The sequence below is a fragment of the Perca flavescens genome, chromosome 7 (genome assembly GCF_004354835.1).
Source record: "Perca flavescens isolate YP-PL-M2 chromosome 7, PFLA_1.0, whole genome shotgun sequence".
Taxonomy (NCBI): domain Eukaryota; kingdom Metazoa; phylum Chordata; class Actinopteri; order Perciformes; family Percidae; genus Perca; species Perca flavescens.
In genome coordinates, this window is record NC_041337.1 from 32,891,868 (window position 1) to 32,915,101 (window position 23,234).

Genomic DNA, 23,234 nt, shown 5'->3' on the forward strand with positions numbered 1-23,234 from the left:
TTTGGCAATTTGGCCGTCGCCAACTTGTTTTTTTTTTGCAACCGCATGTGACAATTTTTGACGAGAGGGCGGAGCTGAGGAGGATGACGCGGCCAAGCCGGTGTTGTTTATGGTTTCAATGGGGCTGCCCTAAGCTAAACGCTAAAAAGGGGGAAAGTTGCCGATTTGTAACCCTTCTGAAGAGAGTCATCCTGTGGCGATTTACCGGCGATAAACCGGGACCTCTGGGTACTGGCGCCATTCATCATTCCTCAGAGAATGCAGCTTTAATTTTTCAATTCAATTTTCAATTCAATTTTATTTATAGTATCCACTCATAAGAAGAGATATCTCGAGACACTTTACTTTAGAGTAGGTCTAGACCACACTCTATAATTTACAAAGCCCCAACAATTCCAGCAATTACAGTAATTCCCTCAAGAGCAAGCAGGCACTTCCGCTCTGGCTTCACTTTTCAAACCCGGAAGCTCTGTCCGTTATTTTTACAGTCTATGGGCGAGACAGCATTCAAGCGCTAGGATTGGCCAGGCACCCATGCCCGCGTGTTCTCCCCTGACCAATGGGCTATCCTGTCCCTACGCAGGGTGCATCTTGCCAAGAAAAGTAGTGGGATTCATAATAATGTTTCTTCCCTTTGCTTCCAGTCTTTATGCTAAGCTTAGCTTCCCCTGGCTCCAGCTTCATATTTAATAGACAGATATGAGAGTGGTATCAATCTTCTACATGTAACTCTCTGCAAGAAATTGAGGGCATTTCCTAATAGGTTAAACTGTGGACGAAACAAATAACACAACACTGTGCAGGTCCTGTGCTTTTCTATCACAAAATAGGAACCAATCTTCAGAGCGGTGGCTTCCTGCTGCTGTTCACCCCAATTTACAGTAAACAAAGTCCTCTTGCAACAACATTTGGATGTATGAGGACATAAAATCCTGGTGAAAATCTGGTCTGGGGTTTTTGTATGTAACAGTAAAATTCATTATCATGCAGGAGAGACATTTGACCTACAATACAACGTATTTGAAGAGTAAAACATTCTATAAAAATCTGAGTATTGCTATATTGGTCCTTTAAGTCCATTTTTCAAACATATGAAAACAAACTTATATGAGCAGGGGTCTAACATACCTGTGACAGTGCACTTGCTGGCGTCTCCAGTGGGCAGGGCTCTGATACGGTAGGGTGAGTATGGGATCTCGTCCCCTCCGTACTTAATGAGGATGGTGTATCTGCCAGTCATGTCCGGCACATAGGACACCAGATAGGTCCCGTCATGGTTGTCACGGATATTGGCCTTCTTAGGCTTCCCCTCTGGGTCCTGCAGGGGTGGAAGTGGCCAAAGTTTAAAAACAGTTTTTGTAACTCATATAATAAATATAAGTGACTTTGTGGTTAAGTGTAGTGGATGGTAAGCACAGAATAACTGCAGGCACTCATGAGATTGTTAAACATCTACGTTTACATCCCAGATTTCTACAAATACGCAATGGTGGATATACAGTATGTTCCCCATAACTTCATATACACCTTTAAAGAGATCAGCGGTGGAAGAAGTATTCAGATCCTCCAAAAGTACTAATACCACACTGTAGAAATACTCTGCTACACGCAAAATTCCTGCATTGAAAATGTTACTTAAGTAAAAGTATGTAATTATCATCAGGAAAATGTACTTAAAGTATTAACGATCCAAAACTGTGTGTTTAATCGTCATTTCAGCTGGAATGGTACGCTGTTATGTTGTTGGATAGTTTAGATTTAGATTTCATAAACTAAATTTCTTAAGTACCTAAAGCTGTCAGATGAATGTAGTGGAGTAAAAAGTGTAATATTTCTCTCTGAAATGTAGCGGAGTAGAAGTAGAAAGTTGCATGAAAAGAAAAGACTCAAGTTAAGTATAAGTACAGTACCTCAAATTTGTACTTAAGTACAGTACTCGAGCAAATGTACTTAGTTACATTCCACCACTGAAAGAGATTAATTCATGAATTATTTTCTTAAATACTCAATCGCATGCGAGGACTCACGGTGATCTGCACTGCCAGCAATCCCTCGCCTGCATCTTTGGCGTCAATGGTGAACTCGACGGGCAGAGAGGCGGGCACCCCGGTGGTGTTAAGGCCGGGCCCGCTGGCACGCACCTTACTGGCATCGTGGGTGGGGAGCACCTTCACCTTGTAGGGGCTGACAGTGGGAGAGAATAAAAGGACAAATACTCAGATGTCAGAAAATTTCGATTGAACATCAGTCTATATCCACGACTTTCTTCCACTTCTGGGATGCCCCGGTGCCGCCGGAAGTTCCGCCGTTTTTTCGACCGGATTTCCGTTACCTAACGCTTCCTTTGTGTTGGCGTTCTAACCTCTGGTGGATTTCTGAGGACTATGGTTAACTGCTCCTCAGATCTCTGCAGGGTAAATCCAGACAGCTAGCTAGACTATCTGTCCAATCTGAGTTTTCTGTTGCATGACTCAAACTACTTTTGAATGTACACATGTTCCACCAAAACAAGTTCCTACAAGAAGGGCTCTGTCCGGTGATTGGTTTAAAGAAATGCCAATAAACGCACGCTTTTCTCCCATCCCAGAATGTTGTGTGGACTAGCCAGACCCTCCTGCGCGGCGCTGTGGAGGAACGTCTGGCAATGCGAGACTAATTGAACATAGAATCGGTGCGTGTCCAACCCCTATTTTCCACCGGGGGCGTCTGCGCTGCGTTCCGGAGGCGGCGCGGCCCCCTGCGAGCAATCACGGCCATTTAAGTCAATGTTTGATACTACACCACCCGCTTCACGGCGAGAGCATCCAGTCAATTTAGCAAAAGACACCCCCCCAATACTGTACACGTTAGGACTGCACAATATAATGTTTGTCATTCCCAACTGGCGCAATATACCTATCGCGAAAGGCTGCGACATATCGTTGACTAGAAGGGAAAAAGGTGTTATACGTGGCACTTTTGATTCAGTTAAGCTAAGAGTGGAGCCACACCGGTTTTTGACCTCCCGTTTCTCTCTCGCCTTTTCTCCCCGTTTCGTCTCTCTCTTTTTCATAATTTTGGAAGTGGATATTGTACTGTACTATTTTTCTTGTGTTAAAAGTAAATAGTTAAACTTTTATTGAGTGGTCCTGTGTATTGTTTGATGTGGATTAAGACGAGGAGCTTTAGAAGAGCATCTAGCTACAGCTTCCTTCAGTGGAGACCTACACTAGATACTAGCTTAATACACACGTGATATTTAGTACTAGTTGTAGAGACAATAAAATCCACGAGTCGGGCAGCAAGACCCCCCCGCTTCGGAGATGCTCCCGGTGTGGTATGGCGCGTGGCGGAGGACGGAACAAAACCGGAACGCAGCACAGACGCGCCCGGTGGATAATCCGGGTAAGCGCGATTGTGTGTTACCTGCGTGGGATCTCCTCGTCAGCATATAATACATTAATGGAATAGGGTCCCTCTCTGGTGGGAACGTAGTTGACGGTGTGAGTCTGATCACCGTTATCCACCACTTCCACAGGCTCCACCACACCTAAACACACACACACACACACACACACACACACACACACACACACACACACACACACACACAAACAGAAAGATTCATTCAACCTTTATTTATACTTGAGAGATCATTGATGTGCAACCCTGTATTTACAATGACATCGAGTCAGTTAGAAAGTCAAAGAAAGGATAAGAAAAGCAATTACAACTAAAAGTTTGGAGGTCCAAAAATCGGATTACTAAAATGTCCAAAAGGCACGAGAAAGTGTTGTATTTTATACCACGGGTCAGGTGCACTACAATTAAAAGCAGTTTAAAAAGTTAAATCCAAAGTGTTTAAATTCTTAGTTAGGATTCTTTTTTTGTATGTCAGAAAATCCAAGCTTTAAATCGCACATAGAGATCCGCAGAAACATTAGAACACACACTTACCTTTGGGTCCCTGTACGCGGACCTGCAGTGGGGCCACTCCAGCTTTGGAGGCGTCCACTGTGAATGCCTGAGGAATGTTGGATCTGACATTGGTACCCAGGCCTGGACCCTGGCACTTCACCTTGGTACTGTCCACTGTGTCACTGACTGGCACAGAGAATGGACTGCCTGCACAGACAAAACCTCAGAAAAGTTAGCAATAATTATTCCAAGGTGCCCTAGCTGTTTAGCATGCAGAGACAGTTCTCTCATGGCGCATGTCTGGAGTCAGAAATTCTTGCCTTGACTCGGCCAAGATGCATGACAGACTACACATTGGTCCCCAACCAATAATAGATATTTACTACCGGTGTGATGTCATTCTGAAGGAGGTGCCACAGGCACCTGGCATTCTACTTTCAGACATTTGGGAACAAGAATGTAGGGTTACATTTACTTCTTACTATCTACATAAGTGTGACATGATGACACTGTCATGAACGTGTCATAAACATTATAAACAAGTCATAAATGTATGACATAACGCTTCTTTTAGTAAGTGTCCTTCGGTTTTTGTCATGACAAGTTATGGTTATGGTTAGGGTACATGTGTCATGACAGTGTCATGTCACTCTTATGTAGATACCTTCAAGTAAAGTGTTACCGGCTCAACACAATACTACGGTAGGCTACTTTGTTGCGTGACGTAATTCCCGAGAGGCTGCCTTGTGAGCGGCTCTGCGACGCGCACATACACAGGGACCAGGGCAGACAGACAGGGACCAGGGCAGACAGACAGGGACCAGGGCAGACAGACAGGGACCAGGGCAGACAGACAGGGACCAGGGCAGACAGACAGGCACCAGGGCAGACAGACAGGCACCAGGGCAGACAGACAGGCACCAGGGCAGACAGACAGGGACCAGGGCAGACAGCGGAGCAGCATTCCACACAAAATGCCGAAGTGTTTCAAGCTAAAGATTTCCCACCGTGGTCAGAAAACACAGGGGAGACACTTTGTTTCTCTCACTATGACTCTAAAGTCGGTAGGACTCGCTCGCTGTCACTCTCACTTCTCCCCCGCTCTATATCCCCCACTCCCCACCACACACACACACACACACACACACACACACACACACACACACACACACACACACACACACACACACACACACACACACACACACACACACACACACACACACACACACACACACACACACACACACACACACACACACACACACACACACACACACACACACACACACACACACACACACACTTGCAGCTTCACAGTGAACTGCAAAAAACATGTCCCACATACCGTCCCGGTCGGGACAAGTGGGAGGCGGAGTGCACCGTGTGCAAAGCTGGCCCATATGTTTCAGTGTCTTTATTATTTATCTTATTACATTGAAAAGGTATTAAGAGATATTTTGTTGAAGCTGGATTTTCTAACACAGAAGAGGTCATATTTAGAACATTATTTCATATTATTTATTTATTTTAAAAGAGAGCTATTATTTTGTTACAGATTTTATTTTATTACAGAAGTTATTTTTGCACAATTGAGGCATAATGAAGCATGTTCATTAACCTCTGAGAATCACCACTGCCTGGATTTGTCTTGAGGCCAGGCCGAGTGTCCTCTTTTTTAGAAAAATCAACATATGGTCACCCTATTATTGGAGCAATTCCAATTTGGATGCAACCAGATCAGTGCTTAAAGGTGCAGTAGGTAAGCCTTATAAAAACTAACTTTCAGTCATATTTGCTGAAACTGAACCTATGTTCAAGTAGAACTACATGAAGCAGGTGAAAAAAAGAAAAAGAAAAAAGAAATCCAGCTCCTCTGGCACCACCTACAGCCTGTAGTGCAATTTGCTAAAAATCCACTGCTCCCTGTTCAGATGCACCAATCAGGGTCACTGCTCATGCACACGCATTCATTCTCCCTTGTGGGGGGAGGGGCTTAGGAGACCGTTTTCGGCTTTAGCAGAAAGGGGGGAGGGACTGAGAAGTTGTCGATGTTCAAATTTGTTGGCTAAGTCCTGGATTTTCGCAATCCTACCTACAGCACCTTTAATTAACTCACTCATATTTAAAGTCCTAAATATGTTAAACAAGATGACAACAATATTGAAATGTTTTTAACACTGATTAGACTAACTATTCAGTACCTGTGATGGGCTGTCCTCCATAGGTGACATTGAGGTTGTATTTGCCGGGCTCGTATGGGATGTACTCCACACTGCAGCTGCCATCCTTGTTATCAGTGCAGGACATTTTGGCCTCCGATGGACCCTCCATTGCCAGACCAAGACCACCAGTACCAGCTCCTCTGCAGAGGGAAGACAATGGGTGTTATTAAATACAGGTAAGAATGAAGGGATGCCATCAATCCAGGAGTGGGCTCGTGAGATGGCTCGGGTGGCGGAGTTTGAAAAAAATGTCATATAAACGGTTTGCCAGATTGATGTCTATCTAGACTAGAAAACGGGGAAAGTAGCTGAGCTTTCTGGAGGGCTCCTAACAAGCTTTGTGCTGGGGAGAGAAGAGTATGAGTTTATGTGTTGTCATTTATACATAATTATTAGGGCTGCAACTAACGATTATTTTAATAAATCGATTAATCTGTCGATTATTTTTTCGATTAATCGATGAATCGGATAGAAAAAAAAACATTAATTTACATAAACTCAATACATACATACTTATTGTATTAGTTAATAGTTGTGTAAGTAAGTAACCCAAATAACAGATACAGACAAGACACACAGACAGACAGACAGACAGACGCACACACACACACATTCATTAAATTATTACCATCATTGTAGTAAGTGCAAGTTAAGTTCGTTTATACACCACACACTATTATATTTGATATGGGACAAAGCACATAATATATACATAACAGATTGAAAAATGAATGGGCCAAAAAAGGCGAGTGAATAAAACTGTGTCTTTAGTCTTGCAAACTATACCACCCCTGCTTTATACTGTTATTACCGAGCTAACGCTAGCTTGTCATGCTAGTCAGCTGGATAACGAGTAAACGGCAGCACCAGAAGAGCTACTGGAGGGACGGTACGTTCCTCCCTTCAGAACGGAACAGAAGTAGGATAGTGTAGTGACTTTACCCTGCTGTTGAACTCCCTTCCTCCTCATCAAGGACTCAAACAGGTCTACGTTTTAGGTGCTGACTCATCACCGTGGTGCGCCCGTGCCATGCCGTGTCGCTTTTGCCTATCTTGCAATTAACACGTTTTTGATTTATTTAGTGAGAAATGCTCCCACACCTTGGTCGTACTGATTTCATGTGGGTATGTTCATGTGTATGTTTTGTAGGTCTCATGTCGTCCTCAGGTCAAATTTGACCCGTTTTAAAAGAAATATCAGAAATATGTGAAGTGTAAATAAGCGCCGAAAATGTTGAAAAGGTGAAAAGCAACAAAAACTTCATAAACACCAGAAGAAAATGCCAAAATCGTTGGAAAAATGGACAAAAACGTTGAAAAAAAACTGACCAAAAAAATCTTAAAAAGCGATAAAAATGTTGAGAAGGGACAAGATGGTAAGACAACACAAGGGTTAAAAAAATAAAAACAGTTTATCACAAAAAAAAAAAAAACTCCCGGAAACACAGTGACATTTGTGTTTTTTCACCGTGCATGCTTTCGCCTCACTTACCGGGTTTCCACTGTGAACTTGTTGGGCTTGTTGGTGATGCCACATTTCAGGCCGGGACCGTGCACACGAACGCGAGCTGGATCACAGCCTTCGGTGACGGCAACACGGAATGGACTCTTAGGCGCTGGAGAGCCATCGTAGCAAACCTCCACGCTATGTGGGCCTGAGGCATACACACAAAATCAGGACCGCGTCAAACTCGTGTATCGGAGAACAGCAAAACCTTCAAATTTCTGCACAAATTGTTCCGTTTGAACTCACCCTCCTCATAGGGAGTGTACTCTACGTTGTAGGTTCCATCTCCAAGATCGGTGATCAGTGCGTCCGTACGGCTGCCGGACGGGTTGCTGATGACGGTTTTGATGTGGTCACCACCGTTCTGTGTGAGAGCACGAGCATCCACAGTGAAGTCTGTGGTCGCCTCACGGAAAACACCTAAAAACACAGGACAGGGGAACATACAGAATGTTGGTGAAATGTTCGCAGGTCTGTACAGTCTTGGATCACATTTAGGGATGCACCAATCTGACTCAGATACTTCTGATATGGAGAACCAATGCCAGTGCTCTCTTTGTTTTTCTTTTACCAAATTTAAAAGCTGTGGAACCCATTGGAATCATCTTTACAGAGGGGAATATGAGGATAGAGATTGCTGTGACGCAGCAGCCACGGCTTTAACTAAATGAATAGTGAAAGCAGAAACACTGTTTTCACAGTAACATTGGCAAAGGAACTATTTCAATGTAGATCAGTCCCATCTGACAATAGGATTAACAAAGGGAACAGGATTAATATAAAAAAATAGCAAATGTAGGTACTTAACACAATGCAAATGTATTTACAGCATACATGAAGGATAAATGCAAATGAAAAAAAAGTTAAACAAACAAAAAAAACATCATCTTTGCCTCCGGACAATGAAAAATAATAACATAAAATATGGTAATAGTATACACTAGGGCTGGGCAATATGGAGAAAATCAAATATCACGATATTTTTGACCAAATACCTCGATATTGATACCGCAACGATATTATATTGTTGACTATTGGTGCTTTCAGAAAATATTTACACAATGAGATTTTTGATAAATAATTATCAGTAATATGGATATAATGACTAAGTGGGTAAATGCAAATAATAGAACAGTTACAACAGTCTGGTAAGTTCAGAAAATGACATCACTCTACTGTAACGCAGCCTTTAAAACCAGGAACACCTATACCATATTACGATATTATGATATCTAGTCTCATATCATGATAGATATAATATCGATATATTGCCCAGCTCTAGTATACACTAAATAAAAAAAATGTGTCAAGATAAAACCACATCTTCTGCAGCAGTTTCTTGTTTTTTTACCTTTGCCCTCCACTCCTTTTCCGAACACACGGACTCCGCTGGCGTCGACCGCGGGCTCCACGTTGAGCCGAGTGGGGAAGTTGGGCACATCCTGGCCACCGTAGCGGATGGTGAGAGTGTACGAGCCGGGGTAGAGAGGGATGTAGGTGATGGTGTAGGTGCCGTCTCCGTTGTCCTGGATGTGAACCTCGGCCTCGGTGCCGCTGTCGGAGATGATCTCGATGGTCAGCTCAGCCGGGCCGGCGTTGGTACAGTCCACAATGAACTCCCCTTTCTCCCCCACCTTGGCGCGCTCCAAGCCTGGGCCAGAGCAGCGTACCTGAGAGGAGAGAGATGCATGATTGACGACTACACGTGTGTCACAAACAAAATTACTTTTAAATTGAATTGACATGTTATACATATTTTTCATTAGGGATGGGAATCACGATACGATAGTATTGTGATTTGAAACATATTGCGCTATTCTGCGATATTTGGAAAATGAATGACCTTTTTTCCCCAACTTTAAATTATGTCCCCAAAAGGAAAACTTTGTTATCATCTGTTTTATTTAAATAATACATTTCTTTGTTTGTTCATCTCACTTACATTTTATTGCCGCAAAATACCAACACTGTCATGAAAACCTGTCATAAAAAACTGAACGGTTTGTATTATAATCGAGTCAAATGATTCAAATTCTTACGTACACTTTATAATAATCATTTTTGCTGGTTTTACTTTTTATCTTTTGGAATTAACATGTTTTTTTCTCTTTTGTACAAAGAAAGGATGCTGAATAAGCCTTTAAGGCTTATTTCCTCTCCTGCACTGTGATTGGTTGTTTAAAAAAAAAAGTATTGTCAGTACATATCTTTGTGCAAATAAACTAAACTAAGATTGATACTAGGCGCACTTGTATCGATACAGTATTGCAACGGAAAATATTACGATACTCTGCTGTATCACTCCCTCCCCCCACCTTTATTACTCATATTTTATTCTATAGATGTGTAACAATAGCGTGTGTCAGCAACTGTGACTAACCTTGGAAGGATCTGAGACAGGGTAAGCTGTGGGGCTGAAGGGTGATCCAGGGATTGGTGCTCCATCATAGGTCAGTTCAACCTGGTATGGCCCCGCCTCGCGGGGGATGAACTTCACCTGACTGGTCTCTGGGCTCAGCCCTGGCTCCACCTGGGACAGGGAATAGGAACAGGACTTTACTAATAATAAAACCACATCCTAACAGCACGTCTTAGAGATGCAAGATTTTGCTCAAAATGTAAGAAATTTATTTTTAAATAGTTTTCATTTTAGGCCTTTATTTATACAGGACAGCTGAGGACATGAAAGGGGAGAGAGAGGAGGAACGGCATGCAGCAAAGGACTGCAGGTAGGAGTCGAACCCTCGGCCGCTGCGTCGAGGAGTAAACCTCTACACATGGGCGCCTGCTCTACAAGGTGAGCTACCCAGGCGCCCAATGATTAGACATTTATAACTTAAAGCTATAGTGCGTAGTTTCTGTCTCCCCCATGAGGAATTCTAAGTAATGACAACACCGTTGTTGCGTCCACATAATACAAGCCTTCCGTGATCGAACAACACCCCCACCCCTCCTTCAAGCAGTTGCTAGTAGCTAAGGAGGACACGGAGGATTAAAAAAACATGATGGACTCTTCAGAAGAGGTCATTATCTTCACTCAAGCTTCTGTGAGAAATCCAGAGAGAGTTGTGTGGAGCTGATAGTCTGAAGTAGCTTTGTAACAACTCATTTGGCCATGGCTTGAATGTAACGGATGTCCATTAATATAGAATAGTTGAGCACTATAGCTTTAAATACATTCTAAAAATAAGGAACTTTTGAGAAGACCACATATGGTTTCAATGTGGACAATAAGCTTCGCAAAGACTTTTTTTGGAGAGAAAAAATAAATAAATGCAAATCATGTGGCACACCTTGCTGACCACTGGCTTCCCTGATGGCGAGGTCACTTTGGCGGCGACCTTCCCCTGACCACCGGCACCCTTTGATTTGACGGTCACTTCCTGGTCTTTGCCTACAGTCATCTCTACAATGACACACAGAGCAAAGAGAGCACTTTAGATCTGTAGACAGACTGACATTCGGTTGGAAAAAGACTATTCCAGATATTCCACTTTATGGTTGATACTGTACATTTTTTCATATGGGGAATTTTTTAATATTCGTGTTAGACACATTTACCAATTGAAAACGTTGAAACACCAGGTCAAACTCTTTACTTAGTAAGTCAAAATCATGAAGTATAAAGTCAAAATGATCTCATAATTCTAAGTATTGTACAATTTCAATTAAGTAGGTCATAATTTGAATTTACACAACTCATAATTTTGTCTTAATATTTCAAAATTACTTTGTATCTAGACTGCATAACTTCTCCTCTATTTGTTTATGTGCTGAGGTCTTATACACTGTGTGTGTGTATGTGTGTATGTATATGTGTATGTGTATGTGTATATGTATGTATGTATGTATATACATACATACATACATACATACATACACACACACACAGTATATATGAGGATTGAAATCAAAAGGAGCAGTGTTGGAGAGTACTCACTGTCTCCCAGGCCTGTGACGTTGATCTTGCTGAGGTCCAGTGTGGGCGCCACAGCAACGTTGAAGGGGCTCTTGGGAACGTGATCTCCACCGTAGGTCACAGCAACTCCCAGGGGACCCTGGGGCAAGAAAGGAAGGAGTGACGTAAACGTGATCACACAAATCATTATGTAGGAAAGGGGGGGACAGAATAATAATAGCGTTATATAAAGACATCAGCCGGTTTCTGATTGGACAAGCAAATTACAGCTGTGACATTTCTAAAATATCCAGCAATGTACAATAAACTAGCTATAAACTAGGATAATTGTCATTGGATACCATAAAAAAAAGTGTGTTCATGACTTAATCCAGTTAAAGGAATAGTTTTTACATTTTGGAAAATAAGCTTATTCACTTTTTTGTAAAGAGTCAGAAACAAAATGGATACAGCTCTCATGTCTGTTACTTAAAGCTACATTGTGTAAGAATTTCTCCCATCTAGTGGTGAAATTGTATATGACAACACACTGAATATTATTTTCTAGCCCCTCCCATTCAAATCGCGTTTTAACTCCTACGGTGGCCTTATTATTCCAAGAAGTACGACTTTGTCCATGAGTGTTCCTTCCAGTGTAATAATAGTTTTACGTTTTTGTTATTTTGGTACAATTTCACTGCTAACTGCAGCTATCAGGTTCTCAAACAAATGCAAGCTAATGTTAGTAAAGTATCAGCGTGATCTTCCATCTTCAACAGGCTTTCAAATCTGCCGGCAGTTAGGGTAATCTCCCCCTGGCATTCGTCACAGTGCCACTAAGTTTAAAAGCGCTAAAGGCGGAGGTATGTCCCTCTTTGGCTAATGTATTTTAAAGATGGAGGCGCAACATTCAGAATCATTCCGAAGACATACGAGCAAGTCGCTCGTATGTCTTCGGAATGATTCTGAATGGCAGATTCTACGCTTACGAGAATACTTTGATTAGTTGGTGGAAGTAATTACACATGAATGAGCACATATTTGTGAAAGAACAACGTTTTTTTTGCTAAGAATCAACTCAAAACATTACGCAATGGAGCTTTAACTATGCAACTAGAGCCAGGAAGTGATTAGCTTAGCTTAGCTTAGCATAACAACTGGAAGCAGGTGGGAAAACAGCTAGCTTGCTAAGTCATAAAAAAGAAGAAAGAATCGCCTACCAACATCTCTTTTGCTCAATAATTACCACATTTGTTTTGTTTAAACTGTACACAAACCATAATATAAAATAAAAAGACGTGGTTTAAAAAGGGAACCAGTGGTCACTTCAGGAACTGGTTGGAGGAAGTGACTCTAGCAAAACCTAAACTTGTCTTTTTTTGGAGGAAGGGTTAGGTTCTATGGATAACCACGCCCATTAATTTGAATAGAAGAAATGGCTATAGAGAGGGACATAAATAAATTTATGTAAAATGTGTAAAATGATGAAATAAAAGTCCCCTAAAAATAAATGTAAGTACAACCTATTTATTTATTTATTTATTTATTTACTGTTTTAAACTATACAGACTTATTTATATTTTTTACATTTACATATATATTTATTGCATCATTTATTTATTTCAGGACGCATTTCATAGGCATATGTATTTATTTATTTTTGTATTTATTTAATATTGAATCATATGGCATTCCATAAGGTTTTTCTTCTTTTTCAAGTCTTTATGCTAAGCTAAGCTAACATGAGACTGGTATTGATTTTCTTATCCAACTCTAGGCAAGAAAGCAAATAAGCGTTTCCCCCCCCCAAATTGTCAAACTATTCCGTATATTTGTGCGGAGAGAGACTTGACGGAGGACGGATGTGCCGACGGGTCAAAATGTGCATCTGCATGTTGTAATGTGTGAGTGCTTCTCCCTTCTTACCTGCTGCACAGGTGTGTACTTCACAGTGTGTGTGTTGTCATGGTTGTTGATGATTTCAAAGTCCTTGACAGCCTCTCCTTTGGCTGGGCCGCTGAAGTTGCAGTCCAGGTTTGCCTTTCCTGCTGCTTTAGTGCTCACGGTGAAATGAGTGGGCTTGTTCAATTCAACACCTGAAAGAGACAGAGGGCTCACCTGAGTCAGCGAGTCTGGACTAAAACTGTGTAATAACAATATTTTATATATATTTCTTTTTAAGATTATTGTTGTGGGCATTTTTAGGCCTTTATTTTCACTTGACAGATGAAGACATGAAAGGGGAGAGAGAAGGGGAATGACATGCAGGTCGGAGTCGAACCTGCAGCCACTGCGTCAAGGAGTAAACCTTTATATACGTATGTGCGCCGGCTCTACCAACTGAGCTAACCCGACCACATAATATTTCCATTTCTCAAACTTCAGCAATTTATAACATAATAATAATAATAATAATAATAATAATAATAATAATTTATAACTTTATTAATACCGCAAGGGAAATTACAATGTTTCACTCTGTTGTTATTATTATTATTATTATTATTATTATTATTATTATTATTATTATTATTATTATTATACACATTACACACAGACCTGAATTACACACACATGCTCAGTACCTATACATGCACCAATGGAGAGAGGGGGCTGCCCATGGAAAGGCCCCCTGAGCGGTTGGGGGTTCGGTGCCTTGCTCAAGAACACCTTGGCAGTGCCCAAGAGGTGAACTGGCACCTCTCCAGCTACCAGTCCACCACCATACTTTGGGGAAAATAGTCACAGGAAATACTATTTCTTTTCTAGGTTGTTTCATGAAGTGCGACTGCAATAAATAGACAAACTGGCTAGCTGGTAGGAGCTGCGCTCACCATCATAGCTTAAAAGGGTATTTTGTGGTTAGTTTTTTTTCAACCCGAACCCTATTTTCCAATGCATTGGTGTCTAAGTGACTAATGTGAACCAAAATCTTTGAAATTGGTCCAGTTCTGTAACTGGCAGCTGCAAACCGTTTTGCAATGTAATCCTCTAGGGCAAATGTCAATCGTCAATTCCCGCCCACTGACCGGTTCAGATTGTTATTATACACGTGTTATACAAGTGTCTGACTACATTATGGGAAGAAAATCCCTACAGAGATAGACCTTTTTGTTAAAGAGTAAAATAATTTTTGTTTAACCAGGAACAGCTCCGAAATCGCCATCGCCAATCTCACCAAACTTCATATAAATAAACAATACTTTTAGCGTCTATGGAGCCAGCATATTTCCAAATGGAAATTGGTAAATCAAGGGTTTATTTAAAAAAAAAAAAAAAAAAAAAAAAAGTGGGGGGATTGTTGGAACAGAGGAAAGACGAACCAAGACGGCTTTTATTCTGTTTGTCGACTTCGAATGAAGTCTGTTTTACCATGATGAAATTAGTTTTTTTTTTTTTTTTTTAAATGGAGTCTGGTGGGCTATGGAGCGGTTTCTGTTTAAACAAAAGGGACCCTTGTCTTTAACAAAAAGGTCCATCTCTATAAGGACCCTTTCCATAATGTTGTCAGACACTTAGAATAATAATCTGAGCATGTCAGTGGCAAAAACAAGCATTTTTTGGGGACGTAAATGGAAGATGCGCAATTGCCCATTAACGTTACATTGCAGCTGTATTCACCGGACTGGACCAATTTCGAAAATTGTTGTTCCTATCAGTCAGTTAGACACAAAAACATGGGAAAATAGGGGCCAGGTTGATTTAAAAAAAAAAAAAAAAAAAAAATTACCCTTTAACAAAACAATGGAATTATTTCACAGTGTTCTTACCACTGCGGCTGAGTCCTGGTCCCTCTGCCTTGACTTTGCTGGCATCGTGTGAAGGATCCACTTTGATCCTGATGGGTGTCATTGGAATAGCCTAAACAAGGAACAGAAGCAACACCGTGTTCAAACGGACATTTTAACAATCCTCGATCCTACACATCCTGCATATCCTGCTCTACTCCAAATGAAGCATGAGTCAGACTCACCTGGTCAGCAAACAGGACCATGATGGTGTAGCTTCCCGCTCCAGGTGGAGTATATTTGACAGTGAACGTGTCGTTGTCGTTCCTAATGATGTCGAAGTCAATGTCCGCCTCCGCGGGTCCCACCACTCCAGGGGCGCACTTGATTCCAATACTGATGTCACCTGAGGGCCAGAGACAAAAGTCCTTATAACACACTCATTATTTCAACTATTACAGCGTATGTATTCAGTTCGGTTTGTGTGTTTGATTGTCTGTCAGCAGAATTATGGAAAAACTACTGGCTCGATTTAAATGCAACTTAGTGAAAGGGTGTAGCACTGGGCCAGTGAGAACTCATTCTATTTTGGAGCGGGTGAGGGGACGGATACACAAATTATTTTTCACTTTTGTGAACAATGACGAGATAGGGTATGGCCTTGGCGGAGGTCTGTGCAATCAGAGTGCCCTTCTAGTTCAACTACATCACGGGACGGATACACAAATTATTTTTCACATTTTGGTAAACATTGCGAGATAGGCCATGGCCTCGGTAGAGGTCTGTGCACTCCGAGTGCCCTTCTAATTCAACTCAGTTAAGGGGAGAAAACTAAAATAAAAACACTATAAAAAAAGAAAAAGGAGTCTGCTTATACGCAGTGATAGAAAACATGGCGCTGTGATTTATTGTGTGAAAAGATGCAGCAGTTTTCTTTAGCTTTACCTTGTCCAGCCTCTGCGCAGTCAACAGTGAAGTATGTCGGCTCGAAGGCTTTGAGGCCGGTCTTGGCCACCCCAGGTCCTGACACTTTCACCTTGTTCGGATGACAGCCTGCTCCGATATTCATCTGTGATAAAAAAAAACAAAAAAAAACAAACATGACAGCTTAGGAGTCTTTTCTGTGATGAAATGTGCTTTGTGTAAACCCTGTCTAAAAAAGGAGTGTCTGTGTACTCACTCTGAATGGGCTGTCAGGGATGTTGACTCCTCCCCAGGAGACCATGGCGGTGTGTTTTACAGGTTTACGTGGGGTGTAAGTACAGGCGTACGTACCGTTGCCATTATCCTTAACCTGCACATCCACAGGCGTACCTTCAACATCCTGTGCAAATGTGGAAAACCAGAGAGTGAAATAAGACACGGTGTTCATGGCATGAAAAAAGTAGTTTTTGAGGGCCAGAAACTGGACCATATGATCCTACACACGAGCGGTGTTCCCTTCCCACAGTTACATAAATAGTACGCCCTGTTCAGGGAATGCCAGTTAAGGGAACTTCCCTCGACAAAATTACTCCATTCGGAACACGCTGCCACATCACCAACGCAGATATCGCTCCCTCAGTGCACTTACATGTTTACATGTTGCACTTACATGGGGCACTTTGTAGTTTGGCTTATCTGAAACTATTGTACTTCTTCTATGCAATTCTTGCTGTTCCGAGTTCGTACCATGGATTATGGATGAATGCACTTATTGATAGTCGCTTTGGATAAAAGCGTCAGCTGAATGAAATATAACGTAAACACCTTGCTACTTAGGAAATTTTACACTACTGAACTAAACTGAAACAAAAATGAATACAATTACCAAACTTATTCTATTGAAATGTATGCAACTTGTGAATAAAAGTGATTTGATTAATATACAAGATCTACGGTGTCATTCCAGCAAGGCGCAATGTCTGATGGGTAATCTTGCTTCTCAACTTTCGTCGAACTGATGAACGGTTGTTCAGTTCTTCCCTATACAGTAACACAGGTCCCTTTCAACCGAGCCTTTTGCACCCTAATGTTTGGAATCTAACTAAACATGGCTGAATGCCCTGTGCAGTCCACTTCGTCAGGGACTAACTAGGCGAACGGACATTTCTGGTCATATGCTGAAACACAAACACAGCCCTACCTGAGCAACAATCTTCAGAGGAGCTTTTCCTCCTTGCTTGGCATCGACGGTGAACTCCGTGGGCTTTCCAACAGCCAAACCACTGCTCTGAAGGCCTGGACCATGCGCCTTGACCTGGAATAAACACATCCATGGAGCATTCAGAATATAGTCCTACATTTAAAAAGGGCTATGACAAAAATGATTTCAACATTAAAAGAAATAACCGATCAGTCAGTTGCATGTGTGTTTTGCAGCTGCACGATGATGTAGGTGCACCCGTCCCTGTGTGTGTGTGTGCGTGTGTGTGTGTGTGTGTATACCTTGTCGGGGTAGAAGTCTTTGTTTGGTGCGTTGACAATCTCAGCCATGAAGGGAGAGTGCTGGATGTCTTCGCTGTTGCAGAGCACATGCACTGCGTACTCCCCAGCCTCTGTGGGCCAGTAGCGCACGTCACAGGATCCGTCACCCTTATCGTCACATTCAATCTTGGCCTGAGATGGACCTTCCACAGAGAAACCTGAACGGGGAAGAACACAAACACAGCAAGGTTAGAAGCAGGGGCAGAGCAGTGGGGGTTGGCTTTTGGGGCTCTAGCCCAGAATGTTTTCTCAAAAGCCCCAAATCGTTTAGGTTTTTAAATGAACTTTGACTTTTTGTCATTTTCCCTCAGACTGGACCGGCAGATCAATGGAGCAAAAAGTATATGTATCGCTACACATTCTGTGAACTCTATTCCAGTATAGTCTAAACAAAAATAGGTTTCAAGATTAGTAATGCTGTTGAGCTAAATTCCTGCCCTACCTATGTAACGTTATGTAACTTAAAAACAGTAACAGACCATTTTTGGTTTTATTTTGACATTTAATGCTTCTTTTCACTACGATGCCAACTACTAGTTTTACACTTATTTTTGGAATTCATGGTCAATAAACCTAATTTATAGGAAATGATACCTAATACTTGAGTTAAAAAAAGCAGAAATTATGAATTATTTAGACTTATATTAAAGGAAACATAATCACAGACCGGTATATGTCAACGTTCAGTTGAGATACTGTTTCGAAACATTTCCATTTTATTTTCATCAAATGCTAAATTTTTTTAATAAAACACCCAAAATTCAATTAGAGTAGAAATCCGATCACGTGTTGTCCTTGCGAAGAGCGTTGCATGGAATCATCCGTGTTATTTTTGGGTAATTAAAAATTAGGTAATTAACAACAAACTCATATTTCTGACATAGACATTTTGAAAACTGGTTAAATTTGACACAAGGCTTAAGTGGCAGGAGTGAAAATAAGCCATCCTCAACATTATTTATGTTCCGGTTTCAGAATGATGTAGACAGCTGGAGAACATTTAGATCTAAAAACAGAAATATCGGCTCTACAGGATGATTCTTTTCCTCAGCACCTATCATGTTTTCCCGAATGATGTACAGATTTTTAGGCATTGTATTAGCAAATGGCTTGAAAAATAGTGCATATAGCTGCTGCTGATGTGGAAATAACTCTCCCCGGACCACCCAAGGTTTGGGCTGAGCCCCAGATGTTTATGACATCTGGCTCCGCTCCTGCTTAGAAGGCTCGATGGTGTTTTAAGACTGTCGACTTCAAGGCACCTGACCCTAAACCTAACCCTTCCATGCAGCGCTGCCTGGAAGACAACGTTGGGGGTTTAAAACACCAAACACCGCTTAGAAGAGCGGTCAGTGAATAGCTGAAGGTTAAGACTTTGATCCTTTTACCGTGTGCGTTATCTCTGCCGTCTCTTTATCTTACGTACCCAGTGTACCGACGTTGTCTCCAACAGCCTCCACCACAAAGTCAGCAGATTTGCCAACAATGCCGCTCTCCAGCCCTGGACCCCAGGCCCTCACCTTCTGCGGGCCGGCCTCAGCGCCAATCTTAACCTCAATGGGACTGAACGGGAGCAGAGAGCGATCGGTCACACTGACAAGTCAAGAAATCATTCCTACCACAGGCAACAGAACTTTTTAACAATTCATCAGTGTTAGAGAAGACTCATATACATCACAATACTGCACTAAGTGCAACTTGCACAAACTAGGTTTTACTTACATCTTTATGAATACTATTTAAGTAGGTCGTACTTTTTTATTAGTCACTTGTATATGAGTTTGTAAATTGTTTCCTTTTATCTTTATTTTTGAATAGTTCTTGTATTCTGTCCTATTTATTATATTCTGTATGTATGCCGTGTGTCTGATATTTTGCTGCCGTAGCACTGAAATATAGCAATTTTGGAGCAATAAAGTCTATCTAACCTGATATAATCTAATCTAAATCAACGTAGTTCAATTGTCGTATTAATTTTTCCAAGTGTGTGTGTACCTGCGGGGGATGTGCTGTCCTCCCCAGGTGATGGTGATGCTATATGTTCCAGGTGTAGTGGGGTAATACTCAAAACCATACGCGCCATCTCCAAGATCTTTCCTTTTGCACGGTTCCTCAAGACCCTCTGTAAAAACACACATTTAATCACATTAGTCATAATCACTTTTTTTTTTTTTTTTAAACAATTTTTCTTAACAGCCAGTTTTAGGAGCCAAGTTAAAAATAAATACTTTATTGTTTGTATTTTGCAAGGCATCATAACTACATTATAAGCACACTGGGAGTGCATGATCATTCCAGCCAGGGTATGATAACGAACACAGCTTTCAGTGATTTTCTAGCTAGATTTGATTAATTTTAAAGTGCTCCTATTATGCTCATTTTCAGGTTCATAATTGTATTTAGAGGTTATATCAGAATAGGTTTACATGGTTTAATTTTCAAAAAACACCATATTTTTGTCATACTGCACATTGCTGCAGTGTTGAACTCTCTGTTTTAGCTACAGAGTGAGGCATCGCACTTCTGTTCCGTCTTTGTTGGGAGTCGCACATGCGCAGTAGCTAGTTAAGGACTACTAGCCAGTCCGAAGCAGAGTATGAGGGCGTGCCCTGACAGTACCTAGGTAAGGACTACTAGCCAGTCAGAAGCAGAGTATAAGGGTGTGCCATGCTAGTGGCTAGGCGAGCATTATAACGTGTGTTACAAAGTGACCACGTTTGTCTCTGAAGTAAAGGCTGGACTACAATAGAGCTGTTTGGAGCAGTTTGTGATTTTGTGCACGGTGTATACCGTGCACAATATATATATATATATATATAGGAGACATTAGCTACTCTCCCTCAAGGAGAGTCTTTGCTTGAATTATGAAAATAATAACATCTAATGATAAAGCTGGTAAGAGTCTGTCAAGCTTACTTTGGCTTCATTTTGTCAAAATGTTTTGCAATCCTTTAAACGTGTCGTCTTGTATGGACACATATGGAAATTAGCACAGGCTGTAGCTACTTTCCATCAAAAACAGTTGCCAATTGATTCGGCTAATATGTTAGCAAACAGTGGCTTATTTAAACATTAGGGCAGAAATTGGGAAAGTTTTGCATTCATTTGGAAACTGGTTTCTGGCAACCTGATGAATTAAATTCCAACATTCACTTGTCTTATAACTCTGCTTTGGTCTCCTACTCCTTATAAAAATATCTAGCATTTAGCTGCTAAATGCTCCACTATTTTCACCAGCTAGTAGCTAACTGTGTCTGCGGTGAGGTGTAGGAAGGGAGTGTACAGTGGAGCTGTTTCACTGAAAACAGCTGCCTATCTGAGGAATATATTTACAAGTTAATCAATACTTCAAACGGGTTTTATGATCTACTTGCAGCATTCAGTACTCTACTAAAGTGATGCGTTACCGTAGAAAGAGCTGACAAATCAATGTGCAATAGTCAAAACAAGACTGGTGTTTGCAGTGCCACTCACTGGGCCCCTTGATGGTGACTTTGAGCTCTCCGGTGCCGGCTCCTTTGGTGTAAACCTGAAAGTCTGCAGTCTCCTTCACCCTCAGGCCCTTAGGCTGCAGACCGCGGCCCTTAGCTCTGCAGAGGCTGGGGTTGCATGCTGTGGAGAGACACACACACAATGAGACACAGAGACAGCTATTCTGACAGTTTGACTATGTGTCAGTTCAGTGGGGGGAGGAAAGAGATGCTGGGTGAGTTATAAAACCAAAAACTATTTCCATCCACATTGTACATCCATCAATTTCGAGAAGGATGAAGAGTTGCTGGGAAGCTTTCAGTGCTTTTCAATTGTCCTTTTCCACCTTGGTCCCACCCTGCACACCCCTCATGTGCCTCTTATGCATCTGTGTTATCCTACAGAGTGAACAGATGGACAACAGTCAAGGAAATGAGCCTTTCCTCTACTGTGGAAAGGCTCACACAGCGGAGTACCCTTCACATCGACTGATTAAAAGTGCATTAAATAGGAGCTGCCGAGTCACAGTTTGATGCCCTGCAGGAAGCAAAGGAAAGCCAACAGGAACAGGCGCTATTGAAAGGGGGTCAAGATATGTTCCAGGAAGTGGACTACTTGGCACTCTAAGAGGATACAGTTATATACAGAGAATACATGTTGTATTAAAACCTATTTGAGGTCAGCAGGTTGACGCCTGCAGGTCTGGTGTAATTGTAAGAATCACTTTAACAAATAATAATTCATTACAAAATAGATAAACACATGTATCTATCTGGTGTAAGAAGGTTTATCTAATCAGGTTGAGCAGAAATGTGTGTTATCTTTTTTTCTAAATAAATGGAGAATGTGAGTCCAATTAATCTAAAAAACTTGGCATTATCATATCATCACTAATTTCGAGTTAAGAGCTAGGCAGGCAGGCAGGCAGGCAGGCAGGCAGGCACGCACACACACACACACACACACACACACACACACACACACACACACACACACACACACACACACACACACACACACACACACACACACACACACACACACACACACACACACACACACACACACACACACACACACACACACACACACACACACACACACACACACACACACAATCTACATGGAGGACACACAGCTCACAGACTCATGCATGCAATCGCACACGCACACAGTGGGTACCCAAGAGAGATCCCAGGAAACAGGAAATGACAGCAGAAGGAAGAGGCCGTTCCAGAGAGAGGACAGATACCACCAGGCCTCTATCAAAGAGAAGAAGGGAAGGGAGGGGGAAGAGAAGAGAGAGGACACGACATCCAGTACAGTAGCAGGAGAAGACAGGAAAGCATTAGACACAACTTAAGAAAACAAAGCAGGCTGAGCAAATAGTAAAGGGTAATTTCAGTATATTTCAACCTGGACTCTATTTTCTTATGCATTGGTGTTTAAGTGTCTAATGTGAATAAAAAAATAATTGAAATTGGCCCAGTATTGAGCGAGAATGCAGTAACCGGCAGCCGTGAACCGGGCTGCAATGTAACCCTAAGGGGCAAATGCGCACCGTCAATTTACGTCCACTAAAAGAGCTGTTTTTGCCACTGACTCAGATTGTTATTCTAAGTGTCTGACTACATTCTGGAAAGGATCCCTACAGAGATATAGGTCCCGAGATCGCCAAACCCACCAGACTCCATTTAAATAAACAATACTTTTAGCATGTATAGAGCTAGCATATTTTCACATGTAAATGGGTGAATTAAGAGTTTATTTCAACCAAACCAGAGTGGTTTTGGTTTAAAAAACTTGCTTGATACTGGGCCAATTGAAGAGCTGCAAAATTGATCAATAAGTTGTCAACTATTAAATCAATCGGCAACTATTTAAAAAATCTGTTAACCGGTCATTCGTTTCCTCAAATGTGAATATTTTCTAGCGTCTTCTCTCCTCTGTGACAGTAAACTAAATATCTTAGAGTTGCGGACAAAACGAGATATTTGAGGACGTCCTCTTGGGCTTTGGGAAACACGGATTGAATTTTTTCA

The 23,234-nt window shown here is 41.6% G+C and overlaps 1 protein-coding gene across 3 annotated transcripts in view; it reads right to left on the reverse strand.

The window, feature by feature from the left end:
• The window catches only part of flna (filamin A, alpha (actin binding protein 280)), a 77,003-nt gene that overhangs the window by 21,772 nt on the left and 31,997 nt on the right, over positions 1–23,234 (reverse strand). For all 3 annotated transcript variants that reach the window (XM_028583926.1, XM_028583928.1, XM_028583925.1), the window contains exons 10-30: positions 21,196–21,333; positions 19,717–19,843; positions 19,148–19,284; positions 17,683–17,879; positions 17,381–17,494; positions 16,436–16,579; positions 16,201–16,324; positions 15,501–15,661; positions 15,298–15,388; positions 13,454–13,623; positions 11,570–11,687; positions 10,923–11,035; positions 10,010–10,159; positions 8,981–9,299; positions 7,876–8,049; positions 7,615–7,777; positions 6,102–6,262; positions 3,937–4,104; positions 3,406–3,529; positions 2,028–2,184; positions 1,129–1,318 (exon numbers count right to left, since the gene is read on the reverse strand). In XM_028583926.1, the coding sequence (XP_028439727.1) occupies positions 1,129–1,318; positions 2,028–2,184; positions 3,406–3,529; positions 3,937–4,104; positions 6,102–6,262; positions 7,615–7,777; positions 7,876–8,049; positions 8,981–9,299; positions 10,010–10,159; positions 10,923–11,035; positions 11,570–11,687; positions 13,454–13,623; positions 15,298–15,388; positions 15,501–15,661; positions 16,201–16,324; positions 16,436–16,579; positions 17,381–17,494; positions 17,683–17,879; positions 19,148–19,284; positions 19,717–19,843; positions 21,196–21,333 (3,240 nt within the window). The remainder of the gene's footprint in view (positions 1–1,128; positions 1,319–2,027; positions 2,185–3,405; positions 3,530–3,936; positions 4,105–6,101; positions 6,263–7,614; positions 7,778–7,875; positions 8,050–8,980; positions 9,300–10,009; positions 10,160–10,922; positions 11,036–11,569; positions 11,688–13,453; positions 13,624–15,297; positions 15,389–15,500; positions 15,662–16,200; positions 16,325–16,435; positions 16,580–17,380; positions 17,495–17,682; positions 17,880–19,147; positions 19,285–19,716; positions 19,844–21,195; positions 21,334–23,234) is intronic.